This window comes from Dasypus novemcinctus, chromosome 9 (assembly GCF_030445035.2).
Source record: "Dasypus novemcinctus isolate mDasNov1 chromosome 9, mDasNov1.1.hap2, whole genome shotgun sequence".
Classification (NCBI taxonomy): domain Eukaryota; kingdom Metazoa; phylum Chordata; class Mammalia; order Cingulata; family Dasypodidae; genus Dasypus; species Dasypus novemcinctus.
This window is the reverse complement of record NC_080681.1, coordinates 123,416,742-123,435,318: the sequence shown is the minus strand read 5'-3', so window position 1 is coordinate 123,435,318 and position 18,577 is coordinate 123,416,742. Positions and strand designations below refer to the sequence as shown.

General features: G+C 44.0%; 1 protein-coding gene across 3 annotated transcripts in view; it reads left to right on the top strand.

Moving 5' to 3' along the window:
- Positions 1-300: 300 nt before the first annotated feature.
- The window catches only part of UBE4B (ubiquitination factor E4B), a 164,718-nt gene continuing 146,441 nt past the window's right edge, over positions 301-18,577 (top strand). The window contains exons 1-2 of one of the 3 annotated variants that reach the window (XM_071217794.1): positions 301-1,059; positions 3,828-3,904. Coding sequence is in view for 2 of the 3 variants with exons in the window: in XM_058304453.1 (XP_058160436.1) it covers positions 349-375 (27 nt within the window). In the remaining variant the exon portion in view is untranslated. The remainder of the gene's footprint in view (positions 1,060-3,827; positions 3,905-18,577) is intronic. The other 2 variants (XM_071217793.1, XM_058304453.1) reach the window with 2 other exon arrangements.

Sequence of the window (18,577 nt, the reverse complement as noted above, 5' to 3'; positions counted from 1 at the left end):
CCCGCGGCGTGGGGCCCGGCGCTGTCCCTCGGCCGCAGCCTCCAGACCCCGCGGACCCCAACGGCGCGTCGCGGCGGCCGCCCCGTGCGGGTGCTCCACAGCCTACCTGGGCCGCGCCCGCCGCCCGCCACCCCCGCGCGGTCGCCATGGCACCCGCTCGCCCCGCCCCCCGCGCGCGTCCGCAGCCCCTCTCGCCCCTCCTCCTCGGGCGGGGGAGGGGGCGCAGAGGGGAGGAAATCGGCGGCGCGACGCTCGCGGCCTATTGGCTGCCCGGTCCCGGACCCAGAAGCTCCGCCTCTCTGGCGGGGCCACGTGATCCCTTTCAAAGATGGCCGCCCTGTTGTTTTGATGAATAATACTTGGTGGGGCGAGAGGGTAAGAGTAGGGGTGGAGGGATAGGAGGATTTACTCTTCCAGCGGGAGAGATCGCGAGTCCTGTCCTCCCCCTCCCCCTGCCCGGGCTCCGGCGCGGAGGCGGGGCGTGGCCGGTCTGCTTTGGGAGGGGAGGGGTTTCCCTCTTCATTGCTGGGCTCTGTCTGGGCGGCTCTGGGGTCGCCTTACCTCGGGGCACCTACTCTGCAGCCGAACTGTTCCCGCCCGGGGCAAAGGATAGGGAAGAGAGCAGGATCTGCTGGAGGAAGCGCAGCTGCCGCGCCACCACCTCGAAGACGCAGCAGGCTCGTGGCACGAGACGAGCTGGAGACCTAGCTTCTTAGACTGGGTAACCTGGGCAGCAGAGTGTAATAAGTGGCGCCTTAAGATAACCCGGTAGCAGCAGCAGTGGTGGCCAAAGGAGGCTGCTCAGGGCACGAGCAGCTGTAGGAGGCTCTGGGGCAATTGGAGTGAACGAAGCCAAGGCAGTTCAGTGCCTCTCGTGTTCTTATTTTTTTAACCTCTGACTATGCAATTCTGAAACCGCCCCCATTCGGGGGACCAGACAGCCCGATCGACACCTTCCACTCTCCTTCCCTCCCGCCTTGGTCTCAAGAACAGAAGGATTTCTCCCTAACGCCTTTCACCATTAAGAGGAAAGCGATGGAGGAGCTAAGCGCTGATGAGGTGAGGAGGTTGGGGGACACCTTGGGAGACTAGTTGGCAACTCTTTGGCCCTTTGGACAAGGATGATATTGCGCCAGTGGTGCCTGGCCTTTCGGCTCGGGGAAGGAATGGAGATGACATTTTCAAAGAATAAAATGATTCCCTGAGAGGGTCTCCGTTTTTTTCCCCTTGTCCTCTTTCTCCATGAAGAAGAGGAGAACATCTTGAGGTTTTCATTCTTTTCTTTGGGGTATTCAAGCAGAAGGGCTAGATTTACATCAAGTTAAATTTGTGTGTGCGCACACACACAGTATGTGTGCGCTGGCGCGTATGCAGAAATTTAAAAGAATACTTTTGGATGGAATCAGTGTATGTGATGGGTGTATGTTTTAAAGGAAATATTTGAAATTCCAAGTATGAGTGGCCATTTCATTCTATAAGTTGATTAAACATACCTCTGTGTTTGAGGGCGACCTACAAACAGATTCTTAGACATTTAACAAAATATGTATCTTCTCAACTGTTTAGAGAATTCTAGTTAAGTTCTGATAATATAACAGACCATATTGACTTCTGGCATACTCTCCTTCATCCTACCTTTTCCTAATTGTCCGTTTCACACTTGTGTTTTGCTGTAGCAAAGACTAAACAGGAAGCAGATGGAAGCAGATGACTTTGTAAACTCCCTCCCTTCCCATTTCTGAAAAGAGTCATGTAAATCCCCTTCTTGATGTTTTAAAGATTGTTTAATAAGATTGTCATAAAGACAGTGGCAGTTAGAGTACAAGGAATTTCCTGTGATTCTCCTGCCTTTTTCCTTCCTTTTTGCAAATTGGGAGCTTCCCTTTCAGGACCCCTGCTGGCCTCATCCTCTTCCACAGACCTCCTCCTTTCTTCCACGGGTTCATGTAAAACTTCCCTAACAGTATTATGAAAGTAGTCATAATACTGCATCACATCAGGTTGGTTGTAATAAGACTTTTATGCCCTTATTTTAGCTACAGAGTAGTCAAGGTGTTTACTTGGGAACTAAAATTCTCCAGGGATAGAGTATATGAAAGGTGGGTTACTGTCCAGGTAGGAAAGGAAGCAAATAAAGGTGTTGGTTGTGATACCCAGCAGTTTGGAAAGTCAGGATTATCTGCTCTGGTTACTGACTTTGTTTTCTTCAAACGCATCAGGAATGTAATCTTAAATTAGAAGAATATTAGAAGAATATCGAGCCGTTTCTTTCAGTCAGGTAGCAACTGTCAAGAGATCCCCTTAGAGGACGCTTTGTTTTATGTAGTTTTTAAAAATGTCCTCCCTCTCCTCTCTCCCCCTTTAGTATTAATTTTAATGGGAAATTTATTTTTAAGGCAAAGAGTCTGTGTTTTTTAGTAATCCTTTTCTCCCAAAGTTACTTCTTTTCTTGATGATCTTGATCTTTTTTTCTCTAGAATTGTCTCTGATGTAGAGGTTTCACATACTTGAGTTTTCACCAAGAAATTGTTTTCAAGCCAATAAAGCCTACAGACCAGTTGAAGATACTATATTATCTGAAATGTGTCTCTTCATTTTACCCAGTCCCTGAGGAGGGTGTAACTTTTTGTTACCATATAAGGAACAAATGTAACCTTGTGGAGGAGATATAAGAAATTCAAGGTCAATAGAATATTAAAATAAATGTGAAAAATTAAATTCACTAATAAAAGATCAATATACAATTGTCTTCAACAAACTAGTTGGAACTGAATACAAATTATCTGTTCAATAACAGATTATTTTACTCTGTGCAGAATTTAGAACACATAGGTTTTTGGGAAAATTTTCTTTAGAACTTTAAAAAAAAATCCAGTTTCTTTATTTCTGGGATTTGATGAGCAATTCTCAATAGAGACTGTTCCATAGCTTTTGCCTTTGTGTGTTTATTGGTGGAAAATTGTTGTGTCACACACAGTGATTTGGCTAGAAAACATACATTTATATTATTGAATTCAAACATTTTGGGGCTAAAAGGGCAAGATGGTGGTTTTTCCATCTAAACTGGGAAATTAGGCAAGGCAGAACTTCATATTTTAACAAAAAGTAAATTTAAGAGAATACAGTTTATGAAAAAGGCTAGTATAACATAACGAGACTTGGAGCCTTAGAAAGATCTTTCATTTGGGGCACTTTTTGGTCCCACTCATAGATGATCTTAAATTCTTTTGTTTTTGTTTTTTTCTCTTGTGCTTAGTAAGTGGAGTACTTCTTTAACTTCAGTGCTATGTATTATTTATATAGCACAGGACAGTGAATTTGTGGCTCTATTATAGAGCAGATTCGTGACTAAGTTCATTAACTCTTACAGGAACCTGCATTCCAAGGCATCATTATTTATATTACATTCATCCTATAGCCCACTCATGTGTTGTTTTTCATATACAAAGATGATGCTGTGAACAGGGCAGATGTTTTAAACTGTTTTCAACAGTGGCGATGAGATTGCAGTGAAATGATTTGCAGGTTTTTTTCTTTCTTTTTTTTCTAAATCTTCTTTATGACCTAGTTCCTCTGCAAGATGGCTGGCTGGGATTGAGGGTGTGGCTGTGGTTTTAAAAGAGAGTTAGGTGTTTCCTCCCTGCTCCCCACGTAGAGTATGGAGATTAAACTTGTGACCTTGGACTTCTTAGCTGTGTTCTGTAAGTGGAAAGGAACTAACAGTTATTAACAGCCTTAGAAGTTTGCTTTGTGCCAGGTACTTTACAGCCATTGTCTCATTTGATAATATAGTGCAATAAGTAGGTATAATTTTCCTTATTTTACAGGTGAGAAAACTGAGATTTTAAGAAGCGTGGCCATAGTCACCTGGTTTAGAAGTGGCAGAGTTGGAATTCAAACCCAGGTCTCCTGACTCTAAAGTTCTTTTTACTACATTTTACTGCCTAACATCTGACCATAAATTCACCACAGTTTCTGTGTAAATAACTTCCCAATATATTGACCCACTCTGTTTGATATGCATAATTTTTTTTCTGTAGAAGTGGTGTTTTGTGTGACAGCATTCATGATGTGATCAGATTTATAGTCTTTTTGATTTTCCTTTTGATACTGACTCTCATTCCTGTCCTGCAACCCCTCCCCCCAACCCCCCCAAAATTGTTCCTTTAACAAGCATCTTTAAAGCAGATCCCCACCATGTGTTAGGTTAGGGAGAAGACAGTCCTTTTTTTTCATTTTAAAGAAATTATCAAGTAATTGGGTGGAGATAGCTGTAGTGAGGTATGTGCTGTTGTGGAGGGATGCACCGGACACTAAGCAAAGCACCAAGAAGGGACACTTGGTGTGCGAGCATCCTGGTGAAGACTTAAAAAAAAAAGTGATGTTTGTGCAGAGTAGTTGCCAGGGGAAGGGCCCTTGGAACTGTCTGTGAGACAGTGGCGAGCTCAGGTACCTGCCCTAAGCAGTGTGACTGGAGCACAGGATTTTGCCTGGGGGCGCGGTGGCAGCCGATGAGGGCACCAGGTCTTGGAGGGCTTTCAGAAATGCTTACCAGTTTGAGCTTTGCTGGTAAGGCTGTAAGTGGCCTTTGAGGGATTTTCCTCCATTAGAAGACCAGCAAGGGTGGAGAAGGCAGGCTGGAAGAAGGCGGCTGCAGGCTGGGAGACAAATTAGCAGGCTGTCAGTAGCTCTCTAGGAGCAAGTCTGTAGAGTCCCAACTAAGGCCGTGGCAGTGGGAATGGAGGGGCACAGACAGACATCAGAAATATCAGGGATTTAAGTTAACCCAGTTTTAATGATTAGTTTGATGTGAATGGGGCTGGGAGAAGAGAAGGAAAGAAAGATGAGCCCCTTGCTTTCTAGCTTGGGAGAAGGATGGATTGGGAATGGGATAAGGAATTCCAGACAAGGAGCAGATTTTGGACAAAGCTTATGAGCTTAGTTTTGGATCATTGAAAGATGAGTCAACATGGAGACCACCTCTGCGGCCTTTTTGCTTTAATGCCACCACCGCTTTAACCTTTTCTTTCTTTGTAACAGGCCTCGGGGCCTAAGCGCGCTGTTTTTTCCCAATAGATAGTTGTTACTTCTGACTTTATAGCCAGGGTTCTTCTTCCCCGAGTCTGGGGTAGGAAGGTGGAATGTAGCTTCCTAGGCCTCCCTTCCACTCCCTTGTTCATTTTAGAAAGGAGACAGGCTATGATGGGAATGCTATCAACCAACATTTAATGAGCCTTTAACAGGTGCTGACCACTTAACTTGCTTAGGAAGGTTGATATCATTATTATCCCCATTTCACAGACTTGAAAATTGAGGCTAATAGAAATTAAATAATTTACCAAAAGACACGCAGCTAGGGAATGGTTGAACATGGATTCTAATCTGGAGTCTGACTCCAGAGTTCTTAATCCCTTTACTAAACCACTTCCAAAATGCAAATAACCAGAGCAAGTTGTAACATTTACAGCATTCTTTTTGTCTCTTTTGAGCTGGGAAATGGAAGCCCTGGATATTTATTCTCTAGTTGTTATTGCTGGGACGGGGGCTTATCAAATAGCCACCTACTCCCATAGCAGAAAAGGCCAGATAACTCCTGCCGAGGGCCTCTGCACAGAGTGTATTTTCTCGCTGGGTGCTCATAGTGTATTGAGGTAGGGATGACTTTCTCTAAGTCGTTCGTTCTGTGATATTTACTGGTGACCTGCTCTGTATTAGACACTGATTCTAGTGGGAGGAGACACATGATGAACAAAAATATACCCCTAGATGTCATTTGGTGATAAGTGCTATGAAGAATACTTGCAACTCCTACCCTCTGGTTTGTTGGACTTACCCTGGCCAGCTAACAGGGAGGTAAAGAAGATCAACCACCACACCAGGGAGCCAAGAGTGCCTACAGGTGCAAGCAGGAGAAGTGCATCCAGCATCCATGTGGAATCTAAGCCCCCTCTTGATGTAGAGGAAGACTGGACTTAACCATCCCAGGGTCCACAGGATGGAGAAATAGAGTATAGATTAGAGTGGACTTACTGGTGTTTTGCTGGGGAGCTATTGTGATTAGTAAGGGAAGAAATTGTAATATTGATGTGGAGAAAGTGGCCATAATAGCCGATGATGGTAGGGAGAGGGAAGAAGAGATATGATGTGGGGACATTTTCAGGATTTGGAGTTGTCCTGGGTGGTACTGCAGGGACAGATGCTGGACATTGTGTGTCCTGCCATGGCCCACTGGGTGGAATGGGGGAGAGTGTAGACTACAATGTAGACCATTGTCCATGTGGTGCAGCAATGCTCCAAAATGTATTCTCCAGGTGCACTGAATGTGCCACAATGATGCAAGAGGTTGATGTGGGAGGAGTGGGGGGTATATGGGGACCTCATCTTTTCTGAATGTAACATTTAAAAGAAAATAAAGAAAAAGAGAATACTAAAATAGTCTAAGGAGACAGAGGGCAGTGGGGGGTGTGTGGGGTATATGCGATTTTAGGGGCTTTTGAGTGGAGGTTTAAGGGAAGAGAGGGAGGGAGCCATGTAGCTCTGGGGCAAGAATGTCCCCAGGTACAGGGGGCAGCAAGGGCCTTGAGGTGGTGGACGCATTCTCAGACTGCTCCAGGAACAACAAGGAGGTCAAGTGTGGCTGGAGCCTGGTAAGCAGCAGGAGAGAAAATCATTCATTCTTTCAGCAAATAGTCACTGAGTGCTTGAAACTGTATTTCAGTCCTTTCTGAGATACGCATCCACCCCACCCCACCCCCGTGCATTTTAACATTTTTGAAATTGGGATGCTTCTTATAATGGGTGGTGTAATCACCCTCGGTCAGGTGGCAGTGTGACACCATTGTCATTTCCTGTTTATGTGTGAACCTGGTTATACCTGTCATATTGCCCCTTCAGTTAAGTGCTACACAGTTTAAATTTAGTTGATGTTTAAAATGTGTTCAAAGAATTACACTTTGATTCAGCATTGAAAACAAATGTTGCTTTTTATGTAGAGGTGAATGGAAATAGCTGTGGGGTGTAAATTTGATATTAGTAAAGAAAATGTTTGTTGTTGGAGGAATAACCACAATTTGATATATTTTATTGCATAGCAACTACCAAGTGTGTTAGGGGGCTTTAAAAAGGTAAAAATCCTAAGTCTGTGATGCTGCGTCATATTTGGTAAGTGAACTTGGAGTTGGAAGGATTGCCTGTCACACACAGGCAATGCAGTTGAAGGTCAGAAACACTCTACATCTCTCCAAAAGAAATCTCAAAGCACCGAGAGGCTGTGTAACGAATTCCTACTCTGTCCTCTTCCATTGTTAGGGCATTTTGTCTTGGTTTAATTGGCAGTATCTTTTCTTTCTTGGAGGTGCAAGAATAATGTTGTAGGTTACAATCAATGACATTTTATGAATATTAGTGTTGTAGACCATGAGGATATATATATACCAATGAACAAAACATAAATTCCTGCCCCCATGGGACTTACATTCTCATTTATGTTGTAAAAGACTCATTCTGACTGTTGTTAATAGAATAAAGGCAGAAAGAGTGAAAACAAAGAGAAAGGTTAGGAGGACTTAGCAGGAGTCCTAGACAGAGATGCTGTGGGGCTGCCGACCAGGTGGGAGCTGGAGGAGATGAGCCTAGTCACATACTGGATGGCCAGATATTTTGTGGGTAGAGCCAATAGGACTGGGTGATGGGTTGAATGCAGACTGTGAGAGAGAGAGCAAAGTCAAGGTCAGCGGATGATCTGCACCTCCTTGGGTGGACCGTTGTAGCAGAGAGATGTGAAATGGCAGCTGCTTAGACCAGCTAGATGTTTGTTTCTCTCTAAATAGGAGTCTGGGTAGGAGCCAGGGGCTGGTATGGAAGCTCTGTGCTTGTCGGGGTGCAGGTGCCTTCTGAATTATTGGACCACTTTTCCCCACATGTAGCTTCCATCTTTTGGTCCATTTTTTACTGCGTTCCAGCTGAAGAGAAGAGAGGGGATGGGAAGGGGATGCTTCCCTTTAACAGCGTGGCCTGGAAGTTACACACAACCCCTCTCTTCTACGCCCACTAGCCGGAACCTAAGTCACATGGCCACAGCTACCTGCCGTGAAGATCAGGAGCTAGTCTTTACTCCGTGGCCAGGTATTCACCTAAAAGTTCTCTTATGCTTCAGGGGTAAACAGCCCATGCCCTTCTTTCCAAACCTTTCTTTCCACACCTTCAAAAAATTACACTTTGAATGTACCTTTCACCTTCCCAAGAGAGACAACCCTAAACCCAGTGCAGAGTCCAGGATCTCTCGGTGATGTACAGCCTTCTCCATCAGGACTGAATGAGACTCCACATGGTCTAGGAACCTTTAGCTTAAAATACAAGTTATCTGCTTCCCCTCAGCCCCATTCCCCACAATAACTGTGAAGAAGTAGGATAGGCTAATGGAAACAGAAACTCCTACTTGGAAAAGGGAAAGATGGGGACTACACATGTCTCCCTGGGCCATGGCCATTGTCAACTCTGCTTGCAGGGTGGTGACAGCCCCTGCTTTGGCAGTGGTGAGAGTTCCTGACAAGCCTGCCTAGCACCCGTGGTTATACTCTCTTGTCCCTTGCCCTCTATGACCTTCTCTGACTTGACCCTCTGGGAAGTCTTTCCTTGCCTGTTTTCCTCTGGGGCCAAGGCTGAAGTAGACATTGAAGAAAATCCCCTTCCTGGCCTGAACAGTTTGTCCATCTTGCATTTAGCTGGATGCTGAAGGATTTGGCTTTTTCAGCCTTCCTTGGCCCCAAATCACCAGACTCTGAATAAACTTAGACTGTAGCCCACGGACATTCCCTCGATTGATCTGATACCCTTTATCTCTGCATGCAAGTCAGCAAGCTGTAGCTTGAGTCTGCCTCATTCTTGTGGAACTTCTTGCTTACAGTGGCAAGAAGCCAATAAGCACCCAAATTCTGTATTGTCCAACCAGTTTCCCTAGAGTTACAGGCCATAGTGGCATGCAGGCTATTTTCTCAGGTGTCACGGGCTTTACCAAATGTTCTCTTGTGGCCTAATGAGAATCATGAGCTTTCCATCCTTCAATACCTGTGCCCTTGCTGACCCCTAAGCCAATGCCACATATTTATATTCTCTTGAGGTCGATTGACTTCCAGGTTCTAAATTCTGTATATTATTTAGGGAATTGGTTTGGCTGCTGCGGCAGAGAGATCCAAAATAACAGCTTAAATAAGATAGAAGCTTGTTTTTTCTCTTAAAAGTCAGGGCAGGTGGTTGAGAACTGGTTTATTAACTCCACAGTAACTGCGGAGCCAGTCTCATTCTGTTTTGTGCTCTGTCATCCTCAGTATGAGGTGTTTTGCTTGTAGACCAAGATGGCTGCTCCAGCTCCTGCCAACACATCTGCATTCCAGAAAGGGGGAGGAGGAGGGCCTGGTACTGTCCCTTAAACCATGAACAGAAAGTTTTGCATATCATTGCTTATATCTCCTGGGTGAGAATGTAGTCCCATGGCCACACTCAGATGCAAGGTTGACTGAACTTGTATTAAGAGGCATTATTACAGTGACACCAAGATTTTTACCTAAGCAGGTAGAAAAAATGGAGTTTCCTTTCACTGAGATGGGGAAAACTGAAAGAAGATTTGGAGGGAGAAATTAAGTTACCTTTTTTGAATGTGTTAAGTTTATGTCTTTTATTTATCCCAAGATGCCAATGACCTCATGGGGTAGAGAGGCTTGTAGCTTAGGGGAGAAAATGTTGCTCGAGATTCAAAGCTGGGAGTAGGTATGTTTAAGGTCACAATCATGGACAGGTTTACGGCGAGAGGGAACTTCAGTAGCGAAGAGGTCAGAGGACTGAGCTTCCTGCCACTGCAGCGTTCAGAGGTCAGGAGGTGAAGCAGCTCCAGCAGATCAGGTTGAGAAGAATCAACCACTGAGGTGGGAGGCGGGTCAGGAGAGCAGGGAGTCCAGCATCCAGGAGCAGGAAGTGCCTGCTGCTGGAGGGGAGGCCTCGGCTCTGTCAGAGGCTGATAAAGTACTTTAAAAGAGGACCAGGCGGGGAGTAGATGTGGCTCCAGTGATGGAGCACCTGCTTCCCACATGGGAGGTCCTGGGTTAGGGTCCTGGTGCCTCCTAAACAAACAAACAAACAGCAAGCAACACAAATGAAAAGCCAACTCAGGGGGGCCCAAGTGGCTTTGTAGTTGAGCACCGGCTTCCCACATACGTGGTCCCAGGTTCAAGCCCCGGTCCCCGGCCCCTCAAAAAAATAAAAAGAGGACCAAGGAGTGTCTGTGGGGTTTGGCAACACAGAGGTTCTTGGTAGCCTTGGGGATCATCAGGGAGGCCTTCAGCTGACTGGAACAGGTTTAAGAGAGACTGGGAGGAGAGAGGAGGTGGCGCGGGAGTGCAGCGCAGACGCCGGAAGGCAGCGTCTTCGGGCGCGGGTGGTGGAAGTCCTGAGCTGAAGAAGTGAGAGGTTTGGTGAGCCTCGCCTTCTAAACGTTATCTTTCATGACTCCCTTATAGTTCATTCCTTTATTTACTCAGGAAATGTTTATATCGTGTTTACTTGACTCCTGTCACTTTTCTATGATAGAAAGTTAAGATGTGAAGTAAGATTTGTATATTCCTAGCAGGATGTTTTGGGCCTGAAGAGTCCCAAATAAAAATGTGGGCCATGAGCTGGGGAACGCTGGATCATATTTTAGTTTATTTTTAGAGTTTTTATTTTTTAACTGAGTGGCAAATATGTATGTGGTAAAAGATTTGAATATTATTAATTCCCGTTTGTTAACTTCAACAGCTACATGGAGGGTTTTTCCTTCTGTCAGGTTCTGACACGTATGGAGGTGCCGTCTTGAATCTGAGTAAAACTTGCCTGGTCTTTACCTTCAGGGAGCTCATTCTCCAGTGGGGGAGAAGGGAGCAAGCCAGCCAGATGCCAGGGCTATAAAGATACTTAAGTACAGCAGGGAGCACAACTAAGGGACAGCTAATTCTGACTGGGGAAATCCAGGAAGGGTTCTTGGAGGATTTGAGTTCATTTTTGAAGATGATTGGGGTTTTGATACCTAGCGAAGTCTGCAGGGATGGTGAATGTTTCCCTTACTTATTTAGGAGGTACCAGGGATTGAACCCAGGATCTTGCACATGGGAAGCAGGTGCTCAACCACTGAGCCAAATCCACTCCTCCCTTATTTCTTACTTAGGACAAACTCAATTACATTCATTCTTTTGAACTTGATTGTGAAAATATGAGAATCACTGAGGGAAAACTGAAGATGGTGAAAAATCTGATACTGGTGGGTGCTTGCTGATCTGAAAGGTTATGAGATGGGATTTTTAGGCACAACCAACTGTGTAACTCCAAATTGTCCTAAACCACCAGGTGCCAGTGGCCGCAGTCCCCCAAGGAGGAGGAGTTGGGGAGAAGTAGAAGGGACAGGAGAGTTAAAAAAATTTTTTTTTTAAATTACAAGTACTTCTATCCAGTACTGAGCACATGGCATTGAAATTGTCTCTCTAACTTGGTGTATCTCCTACTGGAACTTAGGCTCCTGCCTGTCTTGTTCACTGCTTTTTTACCCAGTTCTTAGGGCAGGGGTTGTTGGCCGACAATAAATATCTGTTGCATGCTTGAATGAATACAACGTGTCTCCTCGGAACTCCCAATTCTTGTGTGACTCGAGGCTTTTGCAGTTACAGCCTTAAGTACATTCGTTATTTAAGGTAGGCACCTGGTGAAAGAAACCTTATTGTCAGAGTTGTAATTCTGCATCAAATATACCTGGGTTTTATTTGGAACACCCACCTATATAACCTTGGGTCAATTCCCTTAAGCTTCCTGAGCCTCAGTTTCCTCATTTGTAAAATGGGCATTGTTTTTCAGATTAATTACAACCGATATGTAAAGTGCCTTGGGCAGCGCCCTGGCAGAGTGGATTCCTGAGTAAGATTGACTTGTGTATATTTAGAATTTTAACATCTAAAAAGCCTTATGACTGTAACTGTGCTGGCAGCATAAATGACCAGCGGAAGTGAGGGGGTCTTACTGGTTAAGGTGCCAAGAGGCCCTGCCTTGTTGTACTTTCTAAAACAGGGTTCTTAGCCTTTTTTTTCCATGGACCCCTTTGCCGGTCAGGTAGAAACCACGGACTCCTTACTAAGTCCACACTCTACTTTGTATGATTTAATAAATATATCACACCCTCACCAACACATTCCCACAAGAATGTTTTTTTGAATTTCAATTCAAGCTCACAGACCCCTTGTTAAGAACCCCTGTAAAATCTCTTCTCACTCAGGTGCTGTCTTTTGCCACACTCCTTTTGCTTTTCAAGCTGCTTCCTCACTTTTTATTTTATTTTATTTAAAAAAAAAATAATTTATATATTTTTATTTATTTATTTCGGGCACCCCTCACTGTTTGTGCTTGCTGTCTGCTCAAACCTGGGGCCTCTCATGTGGGAGGCAGGTACATAATTGCTTGAGCCACATCTGCTTGCTGTTTGTTGTGTCTCTTATTGTGTTTCCTTGCTGTGTCTCTTGGTTGCATCACCTCACCGCATCATCTTGTTGCATCACCTCGCCTTGCAAGCCTGTAGCGTCAGCTCGCGTCTCGCTTGTCTTCTTTAGGAGGCACCGGGAACCAAACTCAGGACCTCCTATGTGTAAGCGGGAGCCCAGCTGCTTGAGCCACATCCACTTCCCTCCCTTTTTATTAAAACCTGGCATGATCAGGTGGCCTGAAGGCTCTGCGGAAGTAAAGATAGAGTGCAGAGTTTGAGAGGGAAGGCATTAGGCTGACAGGGGACCTGAAGAGCTCAGAGGAATCATGCTGCATTTCAAAACTAAAAAATAAAACTCACAGTGTCTCACTCCACTCAACTTAGGTGACTTACTTTGTCTTCTGAAGGGATTTTTCCCCCTCCCAGGGAGGGATGGGGGGTGGGAGAGCATCACAGAATTGGATGCCACTGTGTTAACTGTTCACTAACTGCCTTAACTGCTTTATCTTTAGCATCTTGTTCAGTTTTTTGATGACAATAATGAGGTTGAGAAAAGAGGCATTTTTTGGGTCCCAGTATTGAAAAATGTTTGACCTTGTTTGACTAGTGGCTTTCTAATTAAACATTGTGAAATGTATTCAGTACACATTGCTTCTTCCTTTTGTCAATGTTTGGTGTAGATTCAAGATATCTAATAATGTCCAGTAAATTTAATTAGTTAAATTATTTGACTGGATGAGGTAGCACTTTGCTTTTATGGACTCTTTCTGGAGCAGGAGCTCCTAGGATTTCCATGAAGCAAATACAGTCATACCTTGGTACTCAGTGGCTTTGAAACTTGTTGAGTTTGTTGCTTGATGCATTTTGATGTGAAAATTTTGTTGCGATACTCGTCGTTTGGTACCCATCGTTTGGTACACAACACGCAAGCTAGAACTTATTGGTGTTGGTTCCCTTGTGACTTGCTACCCTTTCCAGCTGAAACAAAGCATCATGTGTTAGTCATGGGCACATCCCATTGCCCTGTGCACATCCCACTGCAGTCTTATCTTAGCTTCTGTGGTCATTTTGTGTATTTTTGCATTTTTTTTCTCATCATGGGTCCTAAGAAAGTAAGCAGTGATAGCGCTGAGCAGAAAAGAAAATTACTTCGCAACCACCATTGAGCAAAAAAAAAGAAATAATAGGTAAATATGAGGGCGGTATTGGCATTTCTGATCTTGCTAGGGAATACAGTATGCCCAGAACAATGTTCTCCACCGTCACTAGGAATAAAGAAGTGATAAAAAAGGCTGATGTTACAAAAGGAGTTAAAGCAGTAACAAAGCAGCAGTAAAAGCTGCTATTAGTTTGGGTAAATGAGAAGCAGTCAGTCAGCGACAGTATATCAGAAGCCATGCTATGTGAAAAAAGCAAAAGGGTTGCATGCCAATCTTTTGAAAAACAAACTAGAACCGAGTGATGAGAGTGTTGAAGTGTTTAAGGCCAGCCATGGCTGGTTTGATAATTTTAAAAAGAGCACCGGCATCCGTAGTGTTGGGGGGCATGGCGATGCAGCGGGTGCTAATAAGGCTGCTGATGAATTCATCAGTGAGTTTCAAGACTACATAGAGGCTGAGGGTTTTATTCCCCACCAAGTTTTTAATTGTGGTGATTCTGGAGATTTTTTGGAAAAAAAATGTCGAGTAGAACCTACATCACAAAAGAGGAAAAGGTATTACCAGGCCAGAATGTGTGGCCAGAAGCTGTGACTCAGAGAGACTTCGAAGGGGTTGAGGCTGGCCCCAAGCCTGCAGGTGCACAGGGCACAGCTGCGCAGGATGTTGTATGTTTGGGCCAGTCCATGAGTCTGGAGATCGATGCTGCTGACGTTGAGTTAGTGGAGGAACATCATGAAGAGCCCAGCACTGAGGAGCTGCAAGAACTACGGAAGGAGCAGCAACGAGAGGTGGCTGAAGAGATTTCTTCAGGTGAGGAAGAGATAAGGGAGCATGTCCCCAGTTCTTTGATAAAAGAAGTATGTGCAAAATGTACAGAAGTTCAAAACTTTGTGGAGAAGTACCATCCGGACAGAGCTCTGACAAGCAGAAATATGAATTTATTGAATGACCAAACACTTTCACACTTTTGAAGAATTCTGAAAAGGAGATAGAAGCAGTCTTCATTGGATAAATTTTTGGTGAAGGTGACAAAGAGTGTGTCAAAGGCTGTGGTGCAAGTTGAAAAAAGGGAGAAAAGAGAACGAACACCTGAAGTGCAAGTGTCTGATGTTCTGTTGGAGGGGGACTCTCCTTCCAAGCAACACTCCATGTGACCTCTCCTCCTCCCACTGTCCTCCCACCATCCCATTAGGCCAGGGACCCTTCTCAGTACAGGTACAGTGAAGTGTTTATTTTATTTAATCTAAGTATTTATTAATTTTCAGGTTTATTTCTCATGTAAAGTAATGACGTACATCCCTATCTTTTTACATTTTGCCTTAAAAATGTGCATCGTCTTTGGTTTGGGAGCACATTAAATTTATATACATTATTCCTTACAGGAAAAATTTGTTTGGTACTCGTAGTTTTTGGTTCTTGTTGTGCCTCCCAGAGCCAATTAATGACGAGTATTGAGGTAATATTGAGTACCTATCAAGTGCCAGTTCCTCTTCTAGAATCCTGTTACATCAGGGGCTTAGTCAGACCTGCATCTGTACTTGCCCCAGGACAAGCTTTGTGGACGTGCATGTGTGCTGTCAGAAGAGCCTCAGGGTTGGGTTAATGCTCGCTGCTGTCTTGAAATTCTTAATAGATTTGGAACAAGGGGTCCCACATTTGCATTTTGCACGGGGCTCCACAAATTCTGCAGCTGGTCCTGCTCTTCCCTGACTTTCTCTGTGCAGGTGGATATATGTCTGGGGTAGCATTTGACCAGATCCTATGACTATAGAAAATCACATGGAGGCTCACAAAAGGGAATGTTTATGTTTTGATGAAAAAAATGTTAGTATGTTTCTATAATACCATCTGAATAATAGAATTTCTTGAGATTTATAAGAAGCTTCTACCGGTATGGTATTGAATCTTCGGATAACCCATTTAACTCCCCTCAATTTTTTTTTTTTTTGGTGGCGATGGTGGATTATTTATAAATAGTAAATTCATTTTTGAAAATCAAGATTTTGGACATGTAGGCATTTATTTCCATGTTATCTTTTTCATGTTTTACGTCTTATTTCTCCAATCTCGATAAAACAGTATGTATTTTGTTCATTTTTTTCACTATAAATATTTGTTTTCATGAAGTATGAATTTTTCCCAGAATTGTTTTATTTACAACTATAAATCATATAATGGTTTAAAAAATATTAAAAATGTTATCTAAGGCGTGGATGTGGCTCAAGCAGTTGAGGGCCTGCCTCCCACATGGGAGTTCCCAGGTTTGGTTCCTGGTGCCTCTTAAAGGAAAAATAGACAATGAGCAAAAAGCAATAAGCAGACAATGAGCAAAAACAATGAGCAAACTGACGAGGGAGCCATCCGGGTGGGGATTAAAAAAATGTTATCTACAGGCTAGTTTACTGTAGTATTAAAACTAAATACTGGGGAACGGACTTGGCCCAGTGGTTAGGGCGTCCGTCTACCACATGGGAGGCCCGCGGTTCATACCCCGGGTCTCCTTGACCCCTGTGGAGCTGGCCCATGCGCAGTGCTGATGCGCGCAAGGAGTGCCGTGCCACCCAGGGGTGTCCCCCGCGTAGGGGAGCCCCACGCGCAAGGAGTGCACCCTGTAAGGAGAGCCGCCCAGCGCGAAAGAAGTTGCAGCCTGCCCAGGAATGGCGCCGCCCACACTTCCCGAGCCACTGACGACAACAGAAGCCAGAAGTGGACAAAAGAAACAAGATGCAGCAAATGGACACAGAGAACAGACAACCGGGGGAAGGGGGAATTAAATAAATAAATAAATCTTAAAAAAAAACAACAACAAAAAACTAAATACTTATCTGTGTGCTGGCTAATTAGGTGTTATAATTAATCAAAAATAGGTACAGATGATCAATTTTCAAAAACAATAAAGTCCATTTAGTGTTAAAGATGGAAAAATGTGTATATATTGATGTCCCAGTGGGGAAAACTATTTGAGAGGGATATGAAAAATAGTGTGAAAAATAAAAAATTTACCTTGAATTTCAACAAGGGTGACAAATCCAGTGGAGAAAGAATTATAAAAAAAAGAAAAAAGGAAAATTTAGCAAGCTTTATAATCTGTTGACTAGAATTTTTTTTCCTCACTAGAACTTTTTATGTGTGATTTGATTTACTCACAAAAGTGTCATGTTTAGGGTATTGAGAGATTTAAATGTCTAGGGAAAAACTGGCAATAACACTTTTTTGAGACTGAAGGAAAAAATTTAAAATCTTAAAAATTGTAAGAATATCTTTTCCCTTACTGTGTGTTGTTTTAATCCTAAACCTGTGCTGTGCTGAGAAAAAAGTATAACTCCTCGAAGCTTATTTTAAACATAAGTGATGTAAAGATATTTGCGTCACTCATGAGATTTTTGTTTTAGTACTGCTAGGTACTGCAATGTGACAAGTGTACATTAGTCTTACTTATGATAAGTGCAGATTAGGCATCCAGCCCATCTTCAATGGTGTTTCATCAAAAGTGCACCACAGTTTTTTTTTCTTCAAGAGTGACGTGGGGTGAATGGAGGGGTGGTCTACAAGGGCCTTTGTTTGTTTTGTCCTTTTGCTGATTTCTTGTCTAGGAAAATCTGAAAACAGCGGTCTCTGGGCTTTAGATGTTATGATTAAAGTGGCTTCTGAGTGGAAGAATTTTAGTGCCCACCAAGTGGATCAAAGTGTCTCGCCAGGCTCCTCTTTGTCTTTTTTTTTATGTGATACATTCAAGCAACATAGTGTGTCCATTTATAGAGGAATGAGATAGTCACGGGAAAACATTGCCATTCCTTATTTTTAAAAGGGCCTAGTGACTTTGGTTGAAGGCTTCACCTGTAGAGGGATTTAAATGTGGGGTGATCCATGTTAGGGATACTCCGTTAGTATCCCTAAGAAGAAAACTTATTCGCACCATGAATTTGATGGGCATGTAGTGACCAGAAGTCAGTATGCTCTCTCTCTTTGCAGATCTGCTGCGTAGATCTGTTGGCATTTTGGCTTTGAGTACCTAGAGGGAGTATGAGTGTAGATATGGTAGAGAAAAAGAATATCCCAGCCCCAGAAGAATTTACACTTTGGCTTCCACACTAATTATCATGTGAATCAATTTTGAAAACTCTTTCCAAATAACTGGATTAAAAAGAAAATCCTTTAAAAAATTTTTAGCATTGCCTGTTTCACCGGGGGCTCCTAATTGAACAGAATCAGTTTCGTGGAATAGGTGTTTTCAGTAGCTGACCCAGTCTGCTCTAGGATGGTCCTGTCTGGTTCACCAAGTGGGATCAGAGATGAGAAAGGGAACCACAGCCATCTCTTTCTATCACTTGGGGTGTTTTGTTTTTTAAATTTCTCTCCCCTTCCCTGCCCTCCCCCCTGTCCCCCATTCTCTGCTCTCTCTGTCTATTCGTTGTATGTTCTTCTGTGTCTGCTTCTATTCTTGTCAGCAGCACCGGGAATTGTGTCTCTTTTTGTTGCATCATCTTGCTGCGCCAGCACTCCGTGTATGCAGCACCATTCATTCCTGGGCAGGCTGCACTTTTATCGCGCTGGGTGGCTCTCCTTGCAGGGCGCACTCCTTGTGCATGGGGCTCCCCTACGTGGGTGACACCCCTGTGTGGCATGGCACTCCTTGCGCACATCAGCACTGCGCATGGGCCAGCTCATCACACGGGTCAGGAGGCCCTGGGTTTGAACCCTGTATCTCGCATGTGGTAGGTGGACGCCCTGTCCATTGAGCCAAATCCGCTTCCCTGGTGAGGACATAAAGTTGAAGCTGCAAGAATAATTTTTTTAAAACAGGGTACAAAAATAGGGATAGCCCAAACCATGAAGGGATGGCCAGGCAGGCTGTTCCTGGGATCAGAGAGAAATGCAGAAATGGTGTCACCTGGATTTTTTCTGCTCATGAATGTTGCCAGTC